The following is a 24,876-nucleotide window of genomic DNA, read 5'->3' as shown; positions in this document are numbered from 1 at the left end:
AGAGAGCTCTCTAGACTCTTCCACTGTGTGAGGACATAGCAGGAAGATAGCCACCTATGAATCAGGAAGCTGGCCCTCACCAGACACTGAATCTGCCAGCGCCTTATCTTAGATTCCTATCCTGTCCCAGAAATGTGAAAAATAAATTTCTGTTGTTTATAAGCCATTCAGTCTATGGTATTTTGTTACAGCAGCCAAAACAGACTAAGACAACAAATGTCTATTCTCATTCTCAGAAACGATTTATAATGAAGAGACTTAGCCTGAAAACTTTGGTTGGCCTGACAACCAGTTGATAAATTTAGTTGCTGTTCGCTCTTTATCACATTGTTTCTCTATTCTAGTTCCTTCTTTGTGGTCCCTACTAATTTTTTTAGGTCCATGATTAACCAAAGGCTCTATATAAGTATATCTCATTTGAAGAAAAAAATTAATTTTGGCTTAAGAGCCAGAAGTGATTCTTTACAAATTAAATTCTTATTTTATGAAAAAAATAGAGCATTTCATTAAAGACTAACGTTTACTGTATTTAGATATGATTTAACATGCACACAATCTTTCAAAAATAAACCTATGTGTAACTCAAAACAATTTCTATAATATCTTGAACTTTTAAAAGAAAGCAAACTGAGCCTGGGTGGCTCAGTCGGTTAAGCAGCTGCCTTCGGCTCAGGTCATGATTTCACAGTTCGTGGGTTCAAGCTCCACATCAGGCCTCTCTGCTGTCTGTGCAGAGTCTGCTTAGGATCCTCTGTCCCCCTTTCTCTCTGTCCCTCCCCCCCTTGTTCTCTCTCTCTTTCTCTCAAAAATAAATAAATTAAAAAAGAAAAAAGAAATTATCCAATCCAGAGGTGCCTGGGTGGCTCAGTCCATTAAGCGTCCAACCTCAGCTCAGGTCATGATCTCACAGTTTGTGAGTTCGAGCCCCATATGGGACTCACTGCCATCAGTGTGGAACAGAGCTTGCTTCAGATCCTCTGTTCCACCCCCCCCCCCCAACCACTCCTCTACTCTCTCTCTCTCTCTCAAAAAATAAATAAATTAACATTGATACTGAATCAGTAATTACATTGGTTGCTTTAAAATTAGATTGGGGGCACTGACTGGCTTGGGCAGTGAAGCATGTAACTCTCGGTCTTGGGGCTGTGTGAGCTCCACATTTGGTGTGGAGATTACCTGAAAATAAAATCTTAAAAAAAAATTATTCAATCCAGCTCTCTCTTTTTACAAATAAGGAAACTCAAGGGGCGCCTGGGTGGCTCAGTCGGTTGGGTATCCAACTTCAGCTCACGTCATGATCTCACAGTTCAGTTCATGAGTTCGAGCCCCACATCAGGCTCTGTGCTGTCAACACAGAGCCAGCTTTGCATCCTCTGTCTCCCTCTCTCTCTGTCCCTCCCTCACTTGCACTCTCTCTCTCTCAAAAATAAACAAACTTTAAAAAAAATAATATGGAAACTCAAGAGACATTAACTTGCCAGGGTCACATTGCTAATTGATGTAGCCATACCTATGATCAAATCTCTGACTCTATACACTAGCCACAATATAAGGAGTTTCCATCTAAGGGGACATTTAAAAGAATTTAACAAGATTTTTTAAAATTATAAAGTAATTTCATAGTGAGAGAAGTACTAACACTCCAGAAAATATAAAATGAAGAGCAGAAGCCCTTCCTCTCCTACCTTCTAATCCTATTTCACTCCCTGGTAGTAACCACCATTAAATTTCCTACCTGTTTTTCCAAAACATTTCTATATAAGTACATGTACATATGTGTGTGAAGTAATTTAAATATGGAACTCCAAAGATTATTCACTTATCTCAGGCTGATGTTTTCCTCTGTATAATTTAGTCAACAGTCATATTATTAAAAATATACATAAGTTATATTGCAACATGTCCTTAAGTTTATAAAGCTGTAAATGATGTTCTTCTTAGGTACAGCTCACCTGTTTTCCAGATCCGGCATGCTTAGGTTTCTAGCAGCAAAGCACATTTTGAGAGGGATGACCTTCCTGTCCTTGGTGCTGTTCTGGTGTTTTGGAGAACCAGAGTCCTCACTGCCACTAAAGCTTGGTGACTGAGGAGATGCACCTTCCCACGGTAGATCTGATACTAATGATGGCTTCTTGATATATGGTGTTACTTCTCGGATGAACTTGACTATGAACAAAAATCAAAGAAGAAGATTACTGTTTTTGCTTCCTATGAAAAAATGACAACTGAAATACACACATACACATAATATCTGCCAGGAAGTGAAAAAAATACACTAAGTTAAAGAGCTAGCACACAGAATCTTAGGATTAGAGGGTATTTTGAGGCCACATAATCCAAATGAAATACGACTACTGTGTTCTAAAAAGTTTAACTTTTGAGCTTTTGCATGTATTGTTCCTTCTGCTTAGGACTCCTCTCTTTCTGTCTGTCTGGTCAACTCTACTCCAAAGTCACCTCCTCGGCAACCTTTCCTGTCAACTCTCTGCAGGGTATTACCATTACACCTCTATAACAACCTCTTGGCACCCTGGGTTGTAATCCTTGCTAATACTTCCTTTTGCTTGCTGGGTCTGAGTTCCCAAAGGGCGGAATTATGATTTATTCTGTCTTAATATCCAACACCTAGAGCAGTGTGTGCTCAATATATGTTTGAATAAATGAGTAAAGAAATAAATGAACAATTAAATAAATACTTGAATTATTTCCATAGTTAACCAGCCATGAATGAATCTTCTGGTGATAGATTCAGTACCTCCTGAGACAGTGCTACCTAGCTTTAGACAACTCAACATTTACAAACTTCTTGAAACTTCCACCATTGGTCTGCCTACCCACTGAAGCCATACAGAAAAAAACTTAATCTTGGGCGCCTGGGTGGCTCAGTCAGTTGAGCGTCCGACTTTGGCTCAGGTCATGATTTCGCGGTCTGTGAGTTTGATCCCCGCGTCGGGCTCTGTGCTGACAGCTCAGAGCCTGGAGCCTGTTTCAGATTCTGTGTCTCCCTCTCTCTCTTCCCCTCCCCCGCTCATGCTGCATCTCTCTCTCTCTGTCAAAAATAAACATTAAAAAAAAATTTTTTTTTAAAAAAGAAAAAAACTTAATCTCTTCCACATGAGGATCCTTCAATTATCTAAAGACTGAGATTATTTTTCTCTCTCTTCTCCCAACTAAGCTAAGTATCTCTAGTTCAATTCAATTCAACACAATGAATAGCTTTAGCTACGTACCATGTGTCAGTAATTAGGCTAGCCACTAAAAATACAGTAACAAATGAAGCAAGAACCCTGCCCTCACAGAATGCCCCATCTAGTAAGGGAGACAGCTATGTAAACATCATTACAGATTTGAAAACAAGTACAAACAAGTACAAAAATAAAGTGTATTCAAGATAAGGTATTTTGATTAATGGTAGCCCCAAATTAAAACACAGCTTTTAGTAGATGGAAAACTTTTTTCTTTTTAAGTTCATTTTTAGGACTCATAAAATACTTCTTTTACCTCAGTCATGACTGGCGACTGCTGTCATCTGAGGCATAGGGTTCTTGTTTCAAAAACCAGATAAACCGCAGTTTATTAAAATTTCAAATCACATTAAAAATGTAAATAGTTGAATGCAGACGCATCAGTTATCATTACCTCTGCTATCACGATCTATCAGTATTCTACTTCCCTCTCAAATTCTAATGTGGTAGGTCATCAGAGTAGTATCATGGGAATCGAAAAACTAGAAAGATATGATCATTATCAATGTTTATCAATATCATAATAGTCAGTATTAATATTCTACAGCATTAGAAGCTTTACAAGCCTAAGAAACTAATAACAAATAGATTACTAAACCTAAAAAATAATTTCAGATGTTTCTAAAAACATGCTTAACAGTATTTAAAATATTTTGTTTTTTGAACAACTAATATACACACACAAAACAAAATTCAAAAAGTATAAAAGATTTTATAGTAAAAAGTCTAGATTTCTAGCAGCCCAGTTCCCATCCCTTGAGGCAACCATATGGTCTTTGAGGGATATGCTAGATATGCTAAGCGTATGTAAAAATAAACACACACACGTGTACATTACTTCACATAATGGTAGTGTATAATTACTGTTCTGCGCCTTGCTTTTTTCATTTAATAATATTGGTAAGTCTTTTATAAGCCCATTCTACAGCTCATTCTACAGCATGCTTTGGACTCAGATGGACCTGGATCAAATACCAACTGTGTTTTCCAACTCAGTTACTAGACCTTCACTTGACTGTTCTAAGGTCCTCACCTATAAAATGGAAGCAACACTAAACAAGTAAAAACTTCAGGCATATACTAAAAATTCAATAAATAATACATGCCTTTCTTTTCCTTCTCTAAATTGAACAGTTAGAAAAGTTAAAAAATTTTAACAGCCATCAGTAGAAAAATGAAATTATTTTCTTGTAAATTATTAAACAAGATCTGCTGAAATTAAGCATAATCCTAGAAAATGTAACAATGTTAATGCCAGCATGTAGATATAGTTTATGGGTGTTTCTGTATGTGTGTGGGTGCTTTCTATGCATAGTTGTAATATGTGCATTTCCAGGTGGAGAAGGTAAAAGCTAGCTGCCTCGGGTCACCAAGGAGATTTTTTCATCCTAGAAAAATGAGCAGAGGTGCAGCCAGTATATCCCTTGAGTGGCTGACTCAGGCATTTCAGTACATTTTTTAGTTTTATGCTTTCAAGAAAGAATTAGATCACAAGAACTTTAGCAGAAATTCCTAAGTTTCCAGTCACTGCCAATGGTAGAGACTTGTTTTCTGAACATTTAAGACAGTATAACCACTATTGGGCTACCAATGAAAGGAAATTATAGGCATTCTAAATGACTACTCTTGAATATTATAGTGGCTGGAAAAGGACCCTTCACGATATACTCAGAAGTTTATTCAGTAACACAGTCGATCACTGAACTGATGACTGCACGTATGTTTAAACTGACATACGTAAAGAGCCTATTTCATGGCCTTATGAAAGAGCAGTAGTTTCACTTGAGTTGATGACAATGATGCCCATATCCCAATCTAACTGGTCATCCATAATGGGTAAAGAACTGTTTCTTTTCTTTCTTTCTTTCTTTCTTTCTTTCTTTCTTTCTTTCTTTCTTTCTTTCTTTTTTTAAGTTTATTTATTTACTTAGTAGGGGGAGGGGTAGAAAGAGGGGGGGAAAGAAAGAGAATCCCAAGCATTAACAGCACAGAGCCTGACGCAGGCCTTGATCTTACCAACTGTGAGACCATGACCTGAGCCAAAATCAAGAGTTGGACACTTAACAGACAGAGCCAACCATGTACCCCTAGACATCTGTTTCTAATTTACCTGAGATTTGGGAAAGGTAGGGAGTTAACAGTGTTCTGTTTTAGTCTTATTAGACCTCTCCAGTTACCACAGTACTTTAAAATGGACACCTGGCTAGATAAGTAAAGACTCTACTACACCCCTTCGTGGCAGTCAGGTCGACTCAGAACTCAATATATTTCACAATTATCTCATTTTGCCTGATAGATGAAAATCATCCTCAAAATGTTTAATTAAACACGATTTGTAGTGTTTTAGGTGTTCAGATGTTTATCACACTTACTGAAAATGAAAGAGGCTTCCCTGCACCCTAAGAGCATCATTATAACCCTTTTGTCATTAGAGTGACAAAAACATATACATGTACTGTATATGCCTCTGGAGAGATGTCTGGAAGGATTTTCATCAAAATACCAACAGTGCTTATATATAGGTGTAAGACTGCCTTCTTTTTATAATATAGTTCTATATATTTGACATTCTTATGAATCCATATAATTTATAAAACTTAAGAAATGAAGATAATTTATTCTGAAACCTTGCTCAAACTTTAAACATGGAACCACCTTAAATTAAAATCTTGATGAGCTTCAAAAACTATAATGCATTGGATGGGATCCAAGATCCAACTGATTCTTACTGAATTCCATGCTCAGGTTTATAGGAGGCCCATGTATTTTAATGAGGTACTCTGCTTTCCTGCTTTGGGGCTTTAGGCAACATCAGATTTTGAGCTGAATGCCATTTTATGATTTTTTTTTCATAATGCAGACATAACTTACCGCTGTAAACACCAGTGTTCTAGTAAATCAATCACCTTCTCCTCCAAACACCTTTTCTTCCAAACATCTCTCATACCGTAATTATCTTCCTCTTTATCTCTAACACTTATCCTTTTCTTACCTAACCTGGTGACCTTTACTATGAGTTTAAGTGAAACCGATGAATCAGACAATGCGGGCAGAATGGTGCCATTATTTTCCTAGATGGCCACCGGAAACATTAGGGAGGAATTATTTACTTTCAGTAAAAAGTCTTTTACATTCTCAACTTGCTGGTGTCTTTCAGCTCAAGTATCCTGTCATCTGGGGTTTGAGTAGACTGCACAATCTAGGGATTGGCACTATAAACCCTAAACATATTCAGAGTGTTATGGTTCCACTATACCTTTCTATTTTATTTTTTTTTTTTAATTTTTTTTTTCAACGTTTATTTATTTTTGGGACAGAGAGAGACAGAGCATGAACGGGGGAGGGGCAGAGAGAGAGGGAGACACAGAATCGGAAACAGGCTCCAGGCTCCGAGCCATCAGCCCAGAGCCTGACGCGGGGCTCGAACTCACGGACCGCGAGATCGTGACCTGGCCGAAGTCGGACGCTTAACCGACTGCGCCACCCAGGCGCCCCTATACCTTTCTATTTTAAAGCAACATTGCATATTCACTAATTCACTGCACTCCTGGTATATGCCAGGAACTGTTTTAGCAACTTAGAATAATAAATCCATGAACAAGACATACAAAAAAAAAGGATAAATGTAATTAATAAGTAGAATACTACTTGGTGATAAAAAGTAATGAACTATTGATATACTGAGCAACTTAGATGAATCGCAAAGATATTATGCTGAGTAAGAGAAGCCAATGTTGAAAGGTTACATTCTAATGATCCCATTATTGAAAAGACAAAAATATGTGACTAAGAACAGATGAGTGGTTGCCAGGGTTAGGAATGGGAAAGATGTGATTCATTGTTTGGAGGATGGAACTGTTCTGTATTAGGACTGTGGTGGTCATTATAATTTACACGTGTGTTAAAACTCAGAACTGTATACCATAAGAGGGGGGAAAAAGGCAGTTTTACTGCATGATAATTAAAAGATAAGAAAAAAAAGTAAATTATATAGTATGTTTTAAGATGTTAGGTGTTACGAAAAAAAAACAGTAAGAGAAGGCAGATCAGGAATGCTGCAAGGGGGGTCCATTTGCAATTTTATTTTATTTTTTTCAATTTGCAATTTTAAATAAGGTGGTTAGGGTAAGCCTCATTAAGAAGACATTTGAACAAAGACTTAAAGGAGGTGAGGGAGTTAGTTATGCAGATATCTGGGAGAAGCATTTCATAGGGAGAACAGTGTCAAAGCAGTAAGGAAAGTCAGTGTGACTAGTACAGGGTAATGGAGGGAGAAAGAGTAGAAACTGGGGTCACAGAGACAGTGGGAGTGGGAGGCAGATCATGCAGTGACTTTTAGGTTCACTGTAAGCACTTTTGGCTTTTATTCTGAAATGCTAATACATAGGGAGGTTTGAAGCAAAGGAGTGACATGATTTAACTTGTATTTTAATCGTTCTCACTAGTATACTGAAAATAGAATGAAAGAGGGAAAAGGCAAAAGGAGGAAGATCAATTATTAGTGACAGATTACCGAGGCACCTGAGTGGCTCACCCAGTTAAGCATTGACTTGATATCGGCTCAGGTTGTGATCTTGCGGCCATGAGATTGAGCCCCGCAACAGGCTTGTGCTGGGTGTGGAGCCTGCTTGAGATTCACTCTCTTTCTTTCTCTGACCCTCTCCCCTACTCACACTCTCTCTCTCTCTCTCAGAAAGAAAGAAAGAAAGAAAGAAAAAGGAAGGAAGGAAGGAAGGAAGGAAGGAAGGAAGGAAGGAGGGAAGGAAGGAGGGAAGGAAGGAAGGAAGGAAGGAAGGAAGGAAGGAAGGAAGGAAGGAAGGAAGGAAGGAAGGAATGGGGCACCTGGGTGGCTCAGTTGGTTGAGCATCCGACTTTGGCTCAGGTCATGATCTCGTGGTCTGTGAGTTCAAGCCCCACCTCAGGCTCTGTGCTGACAGCTTGGAGCCTAGGGCCTGCTTCAGATTCTATGTATCTCTCTCTCTGTCTCTCAAAAATAAATAAACATTAAAAAAAAAAGTGAAAGATTATGGTAGGGGGGCCCAGGGGACAGGAATGAATGTGGTGAGAAATGGTGAGATTCTCTACTAAAGGTAGACCTACTTACATATCCTGACAGATAGGATGGGGCAGGAGTGGGGGTGGGGGGTGGTGAGAAAAAGGGAGAAATGGAGAATAATTTTAAGATTTTTGCCCTAAACAACTGGAAGGACAGAGTTGCCATCAGCAGGTTCAGGAAGAAATATTAGTGAGTTGATACCTGTATTAAACAACCAAATCTAACTAGCAGCCAGATACATGAGTCTGAAGTTCAGGAGAGAGGTGTAAACCCGAGCTCTAAATTTGGGGACAACTGGCATATGGCTGATACTTTAAGTCATAAAACTGGAAAAGATTACAGAATAAGTCAGGGTCCCAGCAGCAAATGAATGAATGGCACAGGATTTAATAAAGAGAAAATTTATAAAGTTGTGGGCAAGAGTTCAGGGAAACACAAGGGAAAACAGAGTGTGATATCCTGTTTACATACCTAGGCCTAAAGGAACCAGGAGAGGAAGTGGTTACCAGACCCAGGGGAGTACTGTAGGGGGCTGACTAAGTGACCTTCAGTCAATTCAGCTAGATTGGGAGCCAAGGGGATAAATGCTCCACTTTCACTTTCGTCCTTCTTTCCCTCCAGGCCCTCCTGTTGGTACTCTACATTGACCAAACTCAACAAAAGCCAAAGGGCAAAGCAGCTTGTTGATGTAATTCATGCAGGTCAGCCTCCTGGGAAAGAAAGCAGGTAGAGAAGGAAGAGTGAACCTAGAGGGGCAAATGGAAGACTTCCAGCACGACCACCAAGGAAGTAAGCATAGATGTGGAAGAGGACTCTCTACTATTAAAGGACAAGGGAGAAGAGAATGAGCAGCAAAAGAGACAGGAGACTCGTGAGACAAAAGAACTCCATGAAAATACCGGCCTACAATAGTTCCAAGTTCACCCAACTGAAAAAGCCATGCTCTGATCTTACTAACCCTGACTTGGTTCCTTCCTCTCTTTACCACATTTTGGAAAAAAAAAAAAAAGTTTATGCTTGTTTCTATTTTCTCCTTTTGCTCTTTAACCTTTCCTGAATAAAACTGCATTTGAAAGAGTTACTAATGTTTTCTTACTCACTCAATCCAAATTTCTCAATCCTTAATCTTGCCCATTTCAACATGTGACGGTGTGCTCCATCAACTGTTTTTATTCCTCCTTTCTATGCCTTTATTTTCAAAAGCCTTGTTTCTCCTCACATACCTGCAATGTAGCTGCTCCCCAAGGCTCCAATTTTAGCGCATTGTTCGCACTTTGTCCTCTAGTCCCTAGCAACTTTCAATGCTAGATCCCCAAATTTAACATGGATCTCTAGAACCAGTTTCTCTTGTTGGTCCCAATTCCTGCCACTTGGGTGCTGTCCCAGCCCTTCAACATCAACATATCCAACTGTGAACTAATCTTCATTATCCTTAATCCTCTCCTGTGTGCATTGTTTTCAATGCTAGCATTAGCATCAGCATTTTTCTAGCCATCCAGTATCTAAACCAGTAGTATAGAAAGTTTAGTTAAAGCCCAATAATCTGTATCTTATTTTGGATTAAAGACCTAAATGTGAGACCTGAAACCATAAAACTCCTAGAAGAACGTAAGAAGTTATTTCTTTGATATCAACCAAAGCAACAATTTTCTAGCTATGTCTCCTGAGGCTAGGGAAACAAAAGCAAAAATAAACTACTGGGATTACACCAAAATTGAAAGTTTTTGCACAGTGAAGGAAACAATTAACAAAATGAAAAAGCAACCTACTGAATGGGAGGGGAGAAGATATTTCCAACTGATATATTTAATAAGGGGTTAATATAGGAGATATATAAAGAACTTACAAAACTCAACACACACACACACACACACACACACACACACACACACACACACCAAATAATCCAATTAAAAACGGGCAGAGGACCTGAATAGACATTTTTCCAAAGAAGACATATAGATGGCCAACAGCCACATAATAAGATGCTCAACAGCACTTATCATCAGGAAAATGCAAATCAAATCCAGAGTGAGATAACACCTTACACCCATCAGAATGGCTAGAATCAAAAGGACAAGAAATAACAAGTGTTGGCGAGACCGTGCAGAAAAAGGAACCCTCATGCACTACTGGAAGTAATGTAAATTAGTACAGCCACTGTGGAAAACAGTATGGAGGTTCCTCAAAAATTTAAAAACAGAAATACCGTATGATCCAATAATTCCACTACTATTTACCAAAGAAAACTAAAACAGTAAAAACACTAATTTGAAAAGATATATGCACCCCCATTTTTACTGCAGCATTATTTACAATCGCTAAGATATGGAAGCAACCCAAATGTCCATTGATAGATGAATGGATAAAGAAAATATGAGGGGCACCTGGGTGTCTCAGTTGGTTAAACATCCAACTTCGGCTCAGGTCATGATCTCACAGTTCTCGGGTTCGAGCCCTGCATCGGGCTCTGAGCTGATAGCGCAGAGCCTACTTGGGATCCTCTCTCTCCCTCTCTCTCTGTCCCTCCCCCTTTTTCTCAAAAATAAATAAACATTTCCAAAAATTAAATAAAAAAATAGGGGCATCTAGGTGACTCAGTCGGTTGAGTGTCCGACTTCGGCTCAGGTCATGATCTCACAGTTCGTGGATTCAAGCCCCACGTCCGGCTCTGTGCTGACAGCTCAGAGCCTAGAGCCTGCATGGGATTCTGTGTCTCCTTCTCTCTCTGCCCCTGCCCCACTCATGCTCTGTCTCTCTCTTTCAAAAAAAAAAAAAATAAAATAAATAAACATTAAAGAAATAAAAGAGAAAAAGGCAGGAAATTCATGTTTCTTTATATTTTCTTTGTCTGAAGACATGGGAGGAATGATTTGTGAGGCTGTAACAGTGAGGAATAACAAGATGATCACCTGAACCTCAGATCTAATACAAATTTGATTTATAATACTTTGGATTTGCTGTACCATCATTTCCAAAGTCATACTTATTTTCTCATTATTGCCTTATCATTTATTTAACCCTGTGAAGTTAGCTCATTCCTTCTTGCTAGTCACCAGGAGGGAAAAATTCCCAGTACAGAACCCAAGCATGTCCTCAGAAGCAGTTCATGTGCTTGTAAGATACAATTTCTACATTTTCCAGTTAAAACAAATAACTATAGTTCATGTTGGTCCTGCGATTTTCAATTCATTTCATTACCCATCTTTCCTTCTCCATTCAATCCAAGCCCTTTCTAAGTCAATAAAAATAGGAGATATATCCTTTTCAAGCATCTCAAATTACTCTTAGAAAGACAAGGAGAATCAAGTTTCTTTTGGAACCTCTGAGCAATAGTGGGATGAGTCTAAATAAGACAGAAACAAGGTAGCTCTGAAATTTGTTCCCAGTAATTAAAATTTCAGGATTTTTGAAGTATAGCCTTTTATAATACACTTATGCAAACTGGCAAAAAAAAATGATATAGTTTTTAGGCCTCAATCAAATTCTAACATGGATATCTATTACTTTTGTACAAAGGTATTAGCTTTCACACTTTGATATGTACAAGCATAGAACAAAACGCTAGATTGAAATAATTTGGGTCTTTGGACTCTTTACTGTATAATTTCTCCTTGGTAGTCTTTACTAATCTTACATGGTAAAATTAGCTGTGGGTCATTTATAAAGTAAATATATTTTAAGTGAATTTAAAAGGTGATTTTCTTTAGAATGTTTCCTCAAACTGGAAAAAATACGCAAGCTTTTCAACTTTTTATTAAAAAAAGTTTTAAACATCTTAGGTTTGCATTTTTAAATGTTTCTGTAAGGAAGACAGCTACCAGCAAACTTCCCTGTGGAAAGTGCCATACGTTAAGTATGTGTGTTTAAAATCCTATATATAACTAATCCAACAACTGAGAAACACTGCATCTGAAAAATGACTTCAAATTACATATTTTTCTTTTCCTAATTGCTTCTCGGCCTTTTGGCTAACATCAAGTGTAGTACATATTTCTCTTTTCCTTTTGGTGTTGAGATTTGTATTTATTTTCTATGTTCTATCTCTGTTGTTATGAGTCAATTCCACTTTTAGTACTTCTCTTTCTCCTAATAAAAAGAAGTATCACTTTATGAGAAACAGCCTTCCAATCTGTTTCAGACCATTCTGCTTACTTCAAAACGTACAAAGCAGAGAGAGAGGAAAATTGACAACAGTAGAAAAGTCTTGACCACCTAACAGGATTAGAAAAAATAGAAAGATAGGACTTCATTTAATTTCATTTTCATTGAAGCAGAGGCAATTTGAAAAGTAAGCTGCATAAGAAGGAGGAGACTGGTTAGGAATAATTGATACTGCTTCTTAGTCTCCTGCTGAAATATTAAAATAGAGGCTAGTTTTTTGTGAGAAAAAAATGAACCCTACCATATTTTATAAAATACCATAAAATGACTCATACACTATAAAACTAAGGACCAGACTAAGGGTATCGGAGTTTCCAAGTGCCAAAAGCGAGTTCTCAGTTTTATATCCCCCCACAAATTATATAGTTAGTATGTCCATACAATGATCAAGAAAATATGCCAATTTGCTAATAGCAGTTATATTTGCACTGCAATTATAGGGACTTCTATTTTTGTTTTGTTTTTGAGAGAGAGAGAGAGAGAGAGAGAGAGAGAGAGAGAGAGAATAGCTTAAGTAGACTCCACGCCCAGTGAGGAGCTGGACACAGGCCTCAATCTCACCAAGGTGAGATCATGATTTGAGCCAAAATCAAGAGTCAGATGTTTAACCGACTAAGCTACCCAGGTGCTCCGGGGACTTCTATTTTTGAAGTTAACTGTTCCTATAATGTTTAAGCTTTTTATAATAATCACGTGTTCTATTAAAGTTAACTTTAAAACACATGCTGCCAGTTAATAAAAATGAATTAGAAAAGTAATTTCAGAAATAGATTCAATAGCAGAAATTAGGCAATAGTGGCAGAAAAGTCACTATTCAATAAATGCTGAAAAAAATGGAGTATCCGTATCGAACTGTCTTAGATCCACAGCTCACACCCTATAATGCACTTGCATTAACCTATAATCGATGCCCTTTGCATCATTTTTTTTTTATTTTTTTTTTCAACGTTTATTTATTTTTGGGACAGAGAGAGACAGAGCATGAACGGGGGAGGGGCAGAGAGAGAGGGAGACACAGAATCGGAAACAGGCTCCAGGCTCTGAGCCATCAGCCCAGAGCCTGACGCGGGGCTCGAACTCCCGGACCGCGAGATCGTGACCTGGCTGAAGTCGGACGCTTAACCGACTGCGCCACCCAGGCGCCCCTGCATCATTTTTATAAAATCATTAAAGTATAAAAGCAGAGCAACGAACTTTAAAGTCAAATGACTCTCAGTTCAAGTCTTGATATCACATTTGCTTTTGGGGACGTTTGAAGCACATAATTAACCTCTCTGAGCCTCAGTTTCCTCATTTATAAAACATAAAATACCATTCCTAAACGGCTATTGTAGGTATTAAATGAGATAATGAACGAAAGGTACCTAGGCCTGTGCTTGAGTGTCGTAGGTACTGAATACTAGTGTGTACGTGTGCGTGCAATTATTACAACATACTTTGGAGGGAGTATAGTAGATAGAGTCTAAGATTTGAGTTTGAACTGACCAGGTTCGAAGTTCAGTTCTGCCAATTATAAACTTTGTGATTTGGACAAATAATTTCATTTTTCCAATTTCTAATCTATAAAACTCTAATATTAATCCTAATGCCAGTTTTACTGAGTAAATGAGAGGATTAAATAAGATTAACTAATAAAATAAAAGTAAACTGTTTGAGAGCCTGGAAAATAGTAGGTGTTGAACAAAAATGATTTACAGAATGGGATTATTATGCAACTTTAATGTTAATTATTTAATGAAAATCTGGAGATGGTAGTGAAGATATCTCCAGAAAAACAGCAATTGTTCTTTGTCTCCCCTTTCACAAAAAGACCAATTTTGACAGCACATAGCCTTCTTCATTTATATTCCTGTAACACTCCCCTTATCACTGTAATGGTACTTGTCATGTGTCACAGTTTCTGTTTTGCCCATCTCTTCCACTTGACCAAGGTACACTGAAGGGATTAAACTCAAGACACCATAAAAGTCCACCATAATTACAATACATCGCTTCTATAGTGTTTATCTATCTGTGGTTCTTTTACTTTTTCCTTCTAGTCACTTGTCAGAGCTATGTTGCAATTTGTGCAGGACTATTTAGGGCCCTCATTCTCTTGCACATTCATGAGGCAAAATCCATGTGTTTTTCTAGTATGCACACAACCTTTCTGTGACCCTGGCTTGACATTACATTTGCTTCTAACCCTTTAGAGTAAGTTGTACCCCACTCCATATGACATCATTATAACAATATGCATGCTTAGAGGGCGCCTGGGTGGCTCAGAAGCAGCCGACTTCAGCTCAGGTCATGATCTCGCAGTCCATAAGTTCGAGCCCCGTATCGGGCTCTGTGCTGACAGATCGGAGCCTGGAGCCTGCTCCTGTGTCTGCCTCTCTCTCTGCCTCTCCCCCATTCATGCTCTGTCTCTGCCTTTCAAAAATAAATAAATGTTAAAAAAATATATGCATGCTTAGTTACTGCACAAATGAATTTTATCCATTAGTCAAAATTTGGCAATATTATCAATAGTGTTCGTAGCAGCGATCACTAACACACAGAAGATGTGCTGTAAATAGTGGTTAGATGAAGTATGAGAAATTCTGTCACAAATATAGATATATTTTTGTAGTCCTAATTTCCCTGTCCTGGTGAATCATGAAAAGTATTTATGGCATGAGTAATAAAATCCAGTTAAAAAGTGTTGCTAATAATGGGTCATCTGGCTGGCTCAGTTGATGAGGCATGTAACTCTTAATCTCAGGGCTGTGAGTGCAAGACCCATGATGGATAGAGAGATTACTTAAAAAAAAAAAAATGTTGCAGGGCACCTGAGTGGCTCAGTCAGTTAAGCGTCTGACTCGAGATTTCAGCTCAGATCATGATCTCACAGTTCATGAGATCAAGCCCCAGTGGGGCTCTGTGAGCGGAGCCTGCTTGGGATTCTCTCTCTCCCTCTGCCCCTGCCCCCTGCTCACACACACTCTCTCTCACAAAAAATAAATAAATAAATAAAGATTGTTAGTAGATATAAAGTTTTTGCAAGTATTTGGATAAAGGATTATTGCTCAACACTGTTAGGTGCCTTTTGGATATGTGGGACCGGGTCACTCCTTCCATATACTATAGGTTATCACATAACTTCTGTATGTATCATCTTTGTTGAGGTTCTCCTCAGCTAAATTTGCTATTTGAACAAATCTGCCATTAGAACCAAACTCTCCTTAATAAACTATTATCTACTTAAACACATGGCTTATGGATACACAGTTCTCGCAGTGACATAAAAATTTAATCCTATTACGAGAGGTCAGTAATGGATTAAAAAATTCCTTTATAAGAAAATCCTTTCCTCAATAAACTCAGTAGGCTTTCATCTATTCCTAACATAAATGATAAGAAATAATTTCTTACTCTTAAAAACTATGTTTCCCTCTTTCATCAACAAAGAACTCTCTCTTATGTATTAAGCATATAGGATATTTACAATGTCTGATATATATATTCTGTCCTCATGTTGTGTAGTTGAGAAGGAAAAAGAAAACATGTACCCTCAAAAAGACCAACTAATAAAGTAGAAATTATAAAAGACAAAATGTGATAAATGCTATAAGAGAAATAGAAATAAAATGTTATATACAATTGGATATAACAAAAGCAAATAAAACAATTGAAAAATACTTAATAAAAATGCTAATACAGTAACATTTTCCCATTAGACCAAAAAAAATTTTTTTAGCTGTTTAAGCTTCAAGGAAATCCTTATCCTTATTTTTGTTGCTAAGTGGATGTGTCCTGGACTAGCTGGACACACCGGATGGTTTGTTTAGATCAGCACCTAAGTGATAACTATAGACGGAAACACAATATTAAGCAAGCACAATAGCTGTGTTCAAGGGGTCAGCAAGCACTCCATCCTGCACATCCAGTCAGAGTTACCAGTGGGGAAGGAGAATGCCATCCAAGTTTCCATATCTTTAAACACTTGGTAATTTTTTTTATTGTACAAAAGAACTGCTATTCGTAACTGCCAAGCTTTTGTTGTCATTAGGGATTTTCTGACCAAATTGGCAGAATTAACTGAGTTCAGGAAGAGGAGAAGAGACAAAGATGTGTTCATGTTCTCTTCCCCCTCATTCTTATGTAACAAACAGCTAAGGAGTCAGTTTTAGTAGCCTGAGAATTGTCAGAGTTCATAGGAATCAACTGGTGAACGCTGAGCTGAAGTGCAATCCATTACTCAGTCCACATCAAATAAATGTATTCACTGATAATTTTTTTTACTAATTTTTTAAATTAAAAAGTAATGAAAACAAAAGCTGGAACACTTGAGCATCAAAATAAATCATAGTGGCATGGAATTATAACCTATAAAATAAAAAAATTGCCATGAGTCCATATTGATATAAATAATTGAACAAATAAATAAATGGGGGGAGAAGGGACAGCTCCTAGAGAACAATTCCAATTAATAAGTGTAAAAGAATGAGAGAAATACAAAATCATCATTAGACCACTATAATAATAATTGTGACAGGCATGACCCGTTGATGAATGCCAAAATTACTGAAAAGTTTAAAGAGTAAAGGGTGAAAGTTTAAAGAGTAACAGGATATTTGCAGTTTCAATTAATCTCCCCCAAGATATCTGTTAATTACACAGGGGAAAATGTAACATTATGTGGAGAAACCTGACAGTAATCAAAATTTACAACACTGGTATTGAGACATATTGATGTCATGGGCCCTATGTTCTCATATACACTGAAAAGGAAGTATCACCTCTGTGGCATTCTTGCTATAAACACCTAATAAGCTCAGTCTATTCATGATAAAACCAGACAAATTGAAATTGACATTCTACAAAATGACTTAAATGATTTGAAACTGAATACCACATAGGGTTAGTTAGCAAATCTATCATCTTACATAATTAGAATTTTTTTGTGTGGTGAGAAAATTTACGATCTACTCTCACGGCACCTTTCAAGTATATATAACACAGTATTGTTAACTATAGTCCTCATGCTGAATAATAGATCCCCAGAACTTATTCACCTTATAGTTGGAAGTTTGTAGCCTTTGATCAACATTTTCCCATTCCCCCCACTCACTTTTACTTCATTCTTAATGAGCCAGAGTAAATTTGAGGTGTGAGAATAATGACAAAAGCAAAAAATACCGTCATTCTAAAGGCATCTATATTTAATTCCAAAATTCCATTAAGGTACTATTACAGAGCAGCTTTGGACATTTGAGGGTTTGCCCTTGCAACTGACAGTCAATCTGTGTTAATATTAGGTTCCTATAATCAGTAAGAGGGCTTATCTTGAGATTATATTTATCTTTATGCATGCTAAATCCTCCTCTCTCTCTCTCTCTCTCTCTCTCTCTCTCTCTCTCTCTCTCTCTCCTGGAGATTATATTAGGAAAGAAGAAAGATTCACCAGTGTAAGTACACATGAATTACAGAGGTACACTCAATATAGCCTAAATAAATTACTATACTTAGAGATTAATGAAATAGCTATCAATTTCAAGTGTATTATGTTTGGCCCCTTCTCTCTCTCTCTCTCTGTCTTTCTTACTCACTCACATTCGTCCAGTGTCTTGGGGACAAATACTAATCTAAAAATAGATAACTTACAGATTGTAGGGCTAGCAGACACCTTAGTGATAATTCAGTCCAACCTGTTCATTTTTAAACTAAAATTAAAATTAATTGTAATTGTAATTAGTTGAATTAAACTAAAACCCTAGAAAAATGAGGCTGAGAAAAAAGAAAACTTCTTCAAAGACATACAATCTGTGGCAAAGCCATGGCTAAAAACCCATGTCATCTTTTCCCGAATATATCCTCAGCTTTCAGTTTGCCTTTTTATCTTTTTATTTTTATTTTTTAAAATTTTTGTTTAATGTTTGTTTTTTTTTTTAAGAGAGAGTGCACATAAAAAAAGAGAGAGACAGCGCACGTGGGGGAGGAGCAGAGAGAGAGAGAGAAGGCAACAGAAGATCTGAAGCAGGTTCTGTGCTGAGAGCAGCAAGCCCATTTGGGCGCTAGAACTCACGAACTGGGAGATCATGACTGAGCTGAAGTTGGACATGCAACCAACTGAGCCATCCAGGCGCCTCTGGTTTTTTAGATAGTGTAAAATCATAACTAGCTGGCTAACAATCTTTCAGAAAGGTAATTTTATTACTACTACTTTACCGTTAATATATTTTAAAGACTCAGCCAGAGTCCTTTCACCTTGTTATAATTCACCTTTTCTATATGAGACATAAGACTTTAATAAAAAAAAATAATCAGAGATCAATGTTTAACTCACTAGTACACCCACTCTGATACAAATGGTGCTTTCTGAGCCATCAGAAGCACAGTGGAGCTGGAAGAGTCACAGACACTGTCTCCTTCCTTGTCATGACCATGGCAGCAATGGCAGGGGAGAGGGTAGTTAGAATAGTGGCACAGTAGCTCCAGCCAAGTGAAAACTAAATAAAAATCATGAGGTAAGAATACAATTTTTCAGGGGCACCTGGGTGGCTCAGTCAGTTAAAAGCATCCAGCTCTTGATTTCGGCTCAGGTCATGATCTTAGTTTGTGAGTTCAAGCCCCACGTCGGGCTCTGTGCTGATAGCACAGACAAGGCTGTTTGGGATTCTCTCTCTCCCTCTCTCTCTGCCCCTCCCCTGCTTGTGCGTGCTCTCCCTCTCAAAAATAAATAAACATTAACAAAAAAGAATACAAGTTTTCAAAAGAAAGCTATTCCTTTTTGGAAAATACTGTGCTTCCACGTGACCATCCCTTTAGAACCTATATCTCCATAAGTGTCTTAATGACGTTTCTTTAGATTTCAGTTTCTTTATATGTAAAACCTATCCTTTTTTTCTTTTTTTTTTTTTTTAACGTTTATTTATTTTTAAGACAAAGAGAGACAGAGCATGAACAGGGGAGGGGCAGAGAGAGAGGGAGACACAGAATCTGAAATGGGCACCAGGCTCTGAGCTGTCAGCACAGAGCCAGACGCGGGGCTCGAACTCACGGACCGTGCAATCATGACCTGAGCCGAAGTCGGATGCTTAACCGACTGAGCCACCCAGGCGCCCCTATAAAGCCTATCCTTAAGGGGTTATTGTGAAAATTAAGTAAATTAAAGTATGGAAAATGATTTCAGAAATTATAAAAGCCACACAAATTTGAGAAATTACTGTTATTACCTAATGCAGAACTTGACAATCATTTCCACCAGGTTCAGAAGTTAGCATGGTATCTGGCAAAATGCAGGTGCTCAGTGTTTATTAAATGAATAGTGAACAAACCTGGCTAAGACCTCCTCCCAAGGGCATTATCATAGAGCATAATGGATTACATGTGATGGGAATTCAGAACAATGACCGCAGTGCCTTTCTGAATCTGACCTATACACATCAGAGAACTGTGAGAGCTAAGGAGATAAAGTTCACAAAGGAGACTAGGGCTCTGAGAAAAAAAGGGTCCTCTCAGTACCTGTGTTCTTGAATGTATAAGCCCATCACATCACACAAAGGACATAGAGCAAAATAAAGCTGAAAATTTAAGTGAAAATTTAAGTCTTCTTAAAAGAAGACAAAATTGAATAATTCTTAAACTTGGATTATTCTGCTGAAATGTTCAGTGACTGGATAAAATGTTTTGATACCATACATACTAATTTTTAAAAATGCCTCAGTGCTCTAATTTTACAATTATATTTTTATTTTCTGTTGGTAGAAATCCCAAAAGTACAAAAGTGTGAAATAAATATTATCTCAGCAATAATGCAAAGAGGATGCCTAGAATGAGTAGGAAAGCATACACATATGAACCATAATGGGATCTTTAATAGGAAATGTCTCCCTTCTTTATGTGGGTTAACAATAAGAACTGGAAGAATACAAAAATACTAACTCAAAAGGATATATGCACCCTGATGTCTATAGCAGCATTATTTACAAGAGCCAAATTCTGGAAACAGCCAAGGGTCCACTGATTGATTAATGGATAAAGAAGACGTGTTACACACACACACACACACACACACACACACACACACACACACACACAAACATTATTCAGCCATAAAAAAGAATGAAATTTTGCCATTTGCAACAACGTGGATGGAGCTACAGTATTATGCTAAGCGAAATAAGTCAGTGAAAGAAAAATACCATATGATTTCACTCATATGTGGAATTTAAGAAAGAAAATAAACAAGCAAAGGGAAAAGAGAGAGGCAACCAAGAAACAGACTCTTAACTATAGAGAACAAACTGATGGTTAGCAGAGCGGAGGTGGGTGGGGGGATGGGTTAAACAGGGGATGGGGATTAAGGAGGGCACTTGTGCGGAGCACAGGTGATGTATGGAGGGGTTGAATAACTATTTTGTATACCTGAAACTAAAATTACACTGTATGTTAACTCGTTTTTAAATAAAAAAAAATAACCTGGAAATCTCTGACAACACATATGTCGGGCTCCCCAGCCTCATGCAAAATTAGAAGTGTCCAGTTACTTTTCTCTTGTCTTCTTTCTCAATAATCTGCACCCTCCCCAAGAGACAATAATGTGGCTCCTTGTTCTCACATAAAATAACCCTCACTCTACAAGAACTTACAAATGCGCTTCATAGATCCAAAACTGTGGTAAAATACTGAACTCCTGAGACCCTTAGGTCATGAAATCCTATTCTAACCCTGAACACAGCATATTTGAATTTATTTTTAAAAAATTTTTTAATGTTTATTTTTTTGAGAGTGAGAGATGGAGACAGAGTGTGAGTGGGGGAGGGGCAAAGAGAGAGGGAGATACAGAATCCAAAGCAGACTCCAGGCTCTGAGCTGTCAGCAGAGAGCCTGATGTGGGGCTCAAACTCCTGAACCTCGAGATAATGACCTGAGCGAAGTCAGACGCTTAACTGAGCCACCACCCAAGGCCTCTGAAGCATATTTGAATTTATAATTATCGGTAAGTAATTCTTACTGAGGGTTAAAATCGATATTTTTTTAGAGTTTTATTTCTGCTGAAGGCACAACACACTGTACAAAAATCTTAAAATAATAGTATTTCTCATAGTATAGCCTATTGGAATAAGGAAGAAGACGAAGTACCTAAGTAGGAACATAAAAGAAAATAGATATAAAGCTCTCATGGTGTTAGTTTCTCACTGAATCAGCATTTACAGATCAAACCTATTAGAGGCAAAATACTGGGAAACATAAGATGAAACATGACATTCCATGTCTTCAAGAAGCTCAAAATACAATAGAAGACATAATTACGCAATCACCATCCTCACTACTCATCTATGTTGTATGTGCCAAAAAGAGTTACGTGTTTTATGTGTATAATCTCATTTAATCTCACAACAAGTTGGGGTCACATTACCCCCACTTTACAAATGGAAACCAACATCTTAGAGAAGGTAAAACAAAACAAAACAAAACAACATGCCACTCTGCCATTAAATAGCAAAAATGGAAAGACCAAGCACATAACTAGTTAGTACTCTTATATTTTACCAATGAACAAATAATTAAGCATGATTATAGAAATATATATAAAATGTATTATACAAAGTAAAAAAGGTAACCTAAAAGAATACTTTACTTTGAAGACAGAAGATAGGATGGAGCCAGTCAGGAAAGGTTTCACATAGGACACTTTGATCTCTGAAAGATAAGCAGAAGAGCCTCAGGCAGACAGGGTAGAAATGAGTGATCATGGCTGGGGTTACAGCATAGAGGCAAGGAGGAACATGAAACATTCAGAGAAATGTAAGTAGGTAGGAAAGGCTAGAGTAGAGGCTTCAAGGTGGAAAGCAGTGATCTGCTATTGAAAGATTGGCTAGGGACTGCGTTTGCGCTTTCCCCGGGTTAAAAAAAAAAAAGAAAGAAAGAAAGATTGGTTAGGGGCGCCTGGGTGGTTCAGTCAGTTAAACATCTGACTTCAGCTCAGGTCATGATCTCACAGTTTGTGGATTAGGGCCCTGTGTGGGGCTCTATGCTGACAGCTCGGAACCTGGAGCCTGCTTCAGATTCTGTGTCCTCCTCTCTCTCTGCCCCTCCCCTGCTTTGCACTCACTCTCTCTCTCTCTCTCTCTCTCTCTCTCTGTCTCAAAAATAAATAAATAAACATTAGGGGCGCCTGGGCGGCTCCACCGGTTGAGCGTCTGACTTCAGCTCAGGTCATGATCTCGTGGTTCGTGAGTTCGAGCCCCACGTCGGGCTCTGTGCTGACAGCTCAGAGCCTGGAGCCTGCTTCAGATTCTGTGTCCCCCTCTCTCTCCGCCCCAACCCTGCTTGTGCTCTCTCTGTCTTTCAAAAATGAATAAACATTAAAAAAAAATTAAAAAAAAACATTAAATAGAAAGAAAGAAAGAAAGAAAGAAAGAAAGAAAGAAAGAAAGAAAGAAAGAAAGAAAGAAAGAAAGAAAGAAAGATAGATTGGTTAAGGGTTATCAGCCACCACGAAACGTAGTCCTGGCTGTTAAGGATTATTCCTCCTTAAAGAGCTACCAAGGCAAGTGTACAAAAGGAAAGAAGGGCTCTAAAAACTACAAAAGAATTTTCTTTCAAAGCAGAGTCTGAGATCACTATAAAAACACAGATCACAAACTTCCTCAGATAATGCATAAATGTATATTTTATAAGAATTAAGTTAGGTATGTCTGGGTGGCTCAGTCAGTTAAGAGTCTGACTCTTGATTTTGGCTCCCAGGTTCATGGGATCCAGCCCTGAGTGGGGTTTGGCACTGAGGTGAACATGAAGCCTGCTTAAGATTCTCTTCTCACTTCCCCTCTGCCCCTCTCCTGCTAGTTTTTTTTTTTTCTCTCTCTCTAATAAAAAATTAAAATTTAAAAATAAGTGAGTTAAAGAAAGTCCACAAATAGATTTTAATCATGCATCAAACATGTCACATGAGTTGTGAGCAGGACATTATAAGACACATACTACAGTGTTCCTGCCCTCAAGTAATAACATATAATCAGGTAAAGGGATTGTCTCTGTGCACTCCAAAGATACCTGCACAGGTTATCCCAAATTTAGCTTTAGCCTTAATCCACAAATCCAAGTAAAACAAACCCCAACAACAGAGGCCACATGGGAAAACCTTTTCAATATAACTTGCTTCTTTTTTATTTCAAGTTTATACTGTAGAATAGCTAAAGAATGATTAAATAGCATTAGAATCTTGACATTTATAATGGTTAATTAAGCAGCCTTAAATATATACACACAAGTTTTTTTAAGTACATGCCCAAAAGTACTACGGAATTTTGCCCTAAGCCTCAGTCCAATAAATATAAGATTTCCTTTTTCCTTTCATTGCTTTACAATTTCATCTCCCCCCTTTTTTTTTGAATCACAAAAGTAATTGGTCACCCTGTAAACATTTTAATATCACAGAAGCATATAATATAGTAGATGAGATGGCTCTGTGAAACTTCCCTAAATGATCATCGTGAGAACACAAACTGCTTACCACTATTATAATAAATCATGTAGGTACATCTGTAAGAATAATATATTCTCTTACCTTATAAAATGATCCAAAATAAACTATAAACAGAAGAAATCTGGGGAAAGGGGAATCTTTAATTTATACACTTTCCTATTGATTGCATTTTTAAAAATACTCAATTATGTTGTGACAAAGTTATTTTTAAAAATTAAATAATGGGGCACCTGGGTGGCTCAGTTGATTGAGTGTTCGACTTTGGCTCAGGTCATGATCTCATGGTTCATGGGTTCAAGCCCTGCATCGGGCTCTGTGCTGATGGCCCAGAGCCTGCAGCCTGCTTCAAATTCTGTCTCGGGCTCTCCCCGCCGCAACCCCCACCCCCCCCCCCCCGCCCCGCCCCGCCCCTGGCTTGTGCTCTGTCTCTCTGTCTCTAAAATAAATAAACATTAAAAAAAATTTTTTTTAATTAATGAAAATGTCAAATTTACCAAAAACTGAGGAAATTACAAAATAGAGATCTCCAGAATTTTGCTGTGTATATCTGTGTATATAACTATCTTGCTAAACTTTTAGGGTTTGTCCTCTAAAGTTGTACATTTTCCTAGTTACGTAACTATCTAGTTACTAGAATCAACATTTGGAATGAATTTTGTTTTTGTTTTTTGTTTTGTTTTGTTTTTTAATTTTTTTTTCAACGTTTATTTATTTTTGAGACAGAGAGAGACAGAGCATGAACGGGGGAGGGGCAGAGAGAGGGAGACACAGAATCAGAAGCAGGCTCCAGGCTCTGAGCCATCAGCCCAGAGCCCAACGCGGGGCTCTAACTCACGGACCGCGAGATCGTGACCTGAGCTGAAGTCAGATGCCTAACCGACTGAGCCACCCAGGCGCCCCTGAATTTTGATCATAATTAGTAAAACTGTAGGCTCTGGAGCCAGATAGCCTGGGTTCCT

The 24,876-nt window shown here is 37.9% G+C and overlaps 1 protein-coding gene across 1 annotated transcript in view; it reads right to left on the bottom strand.

Moving 5' to 3' along the window:
* Positions 1–24,876, bottom strand: part of SNTB2 (syntrophin beta 2) — a 103,355-nt gene that overhangs the window by 54,141 nt on the left and 24,338 nt on the right. Inside the window, exon 2 of the mRNA XM_045443312.1 lies at positions 1,953–2,166. Within this exon, the coding sequence (XP_045299268.1) occupies positions 1,953–2,166 (214 nt within the window). The remainder of the gene's footprint in view (positions 1–1,952; positions 2,167–24,876) is intronic.

The sequence above is a fragment of the Leopardus geoffroyi genome, chromosome E2 (genome assembly GCF_018350155.1).
Source record: "Leopardus geoffroyi isolate Oge1 chromosome E2, O.geoffroyi_Oge1_pat1.0, whole genome shotgun sequence".
Lineage (NCBI taxonomy): Eukaryota > Metazoa > Chordata > Mammalia > Carnivora > Felidae > Leopardus > Leopardus geoffroyi.
This window is presented reverse-complemented; position numbering and strand designations above follow the sequence as displayed.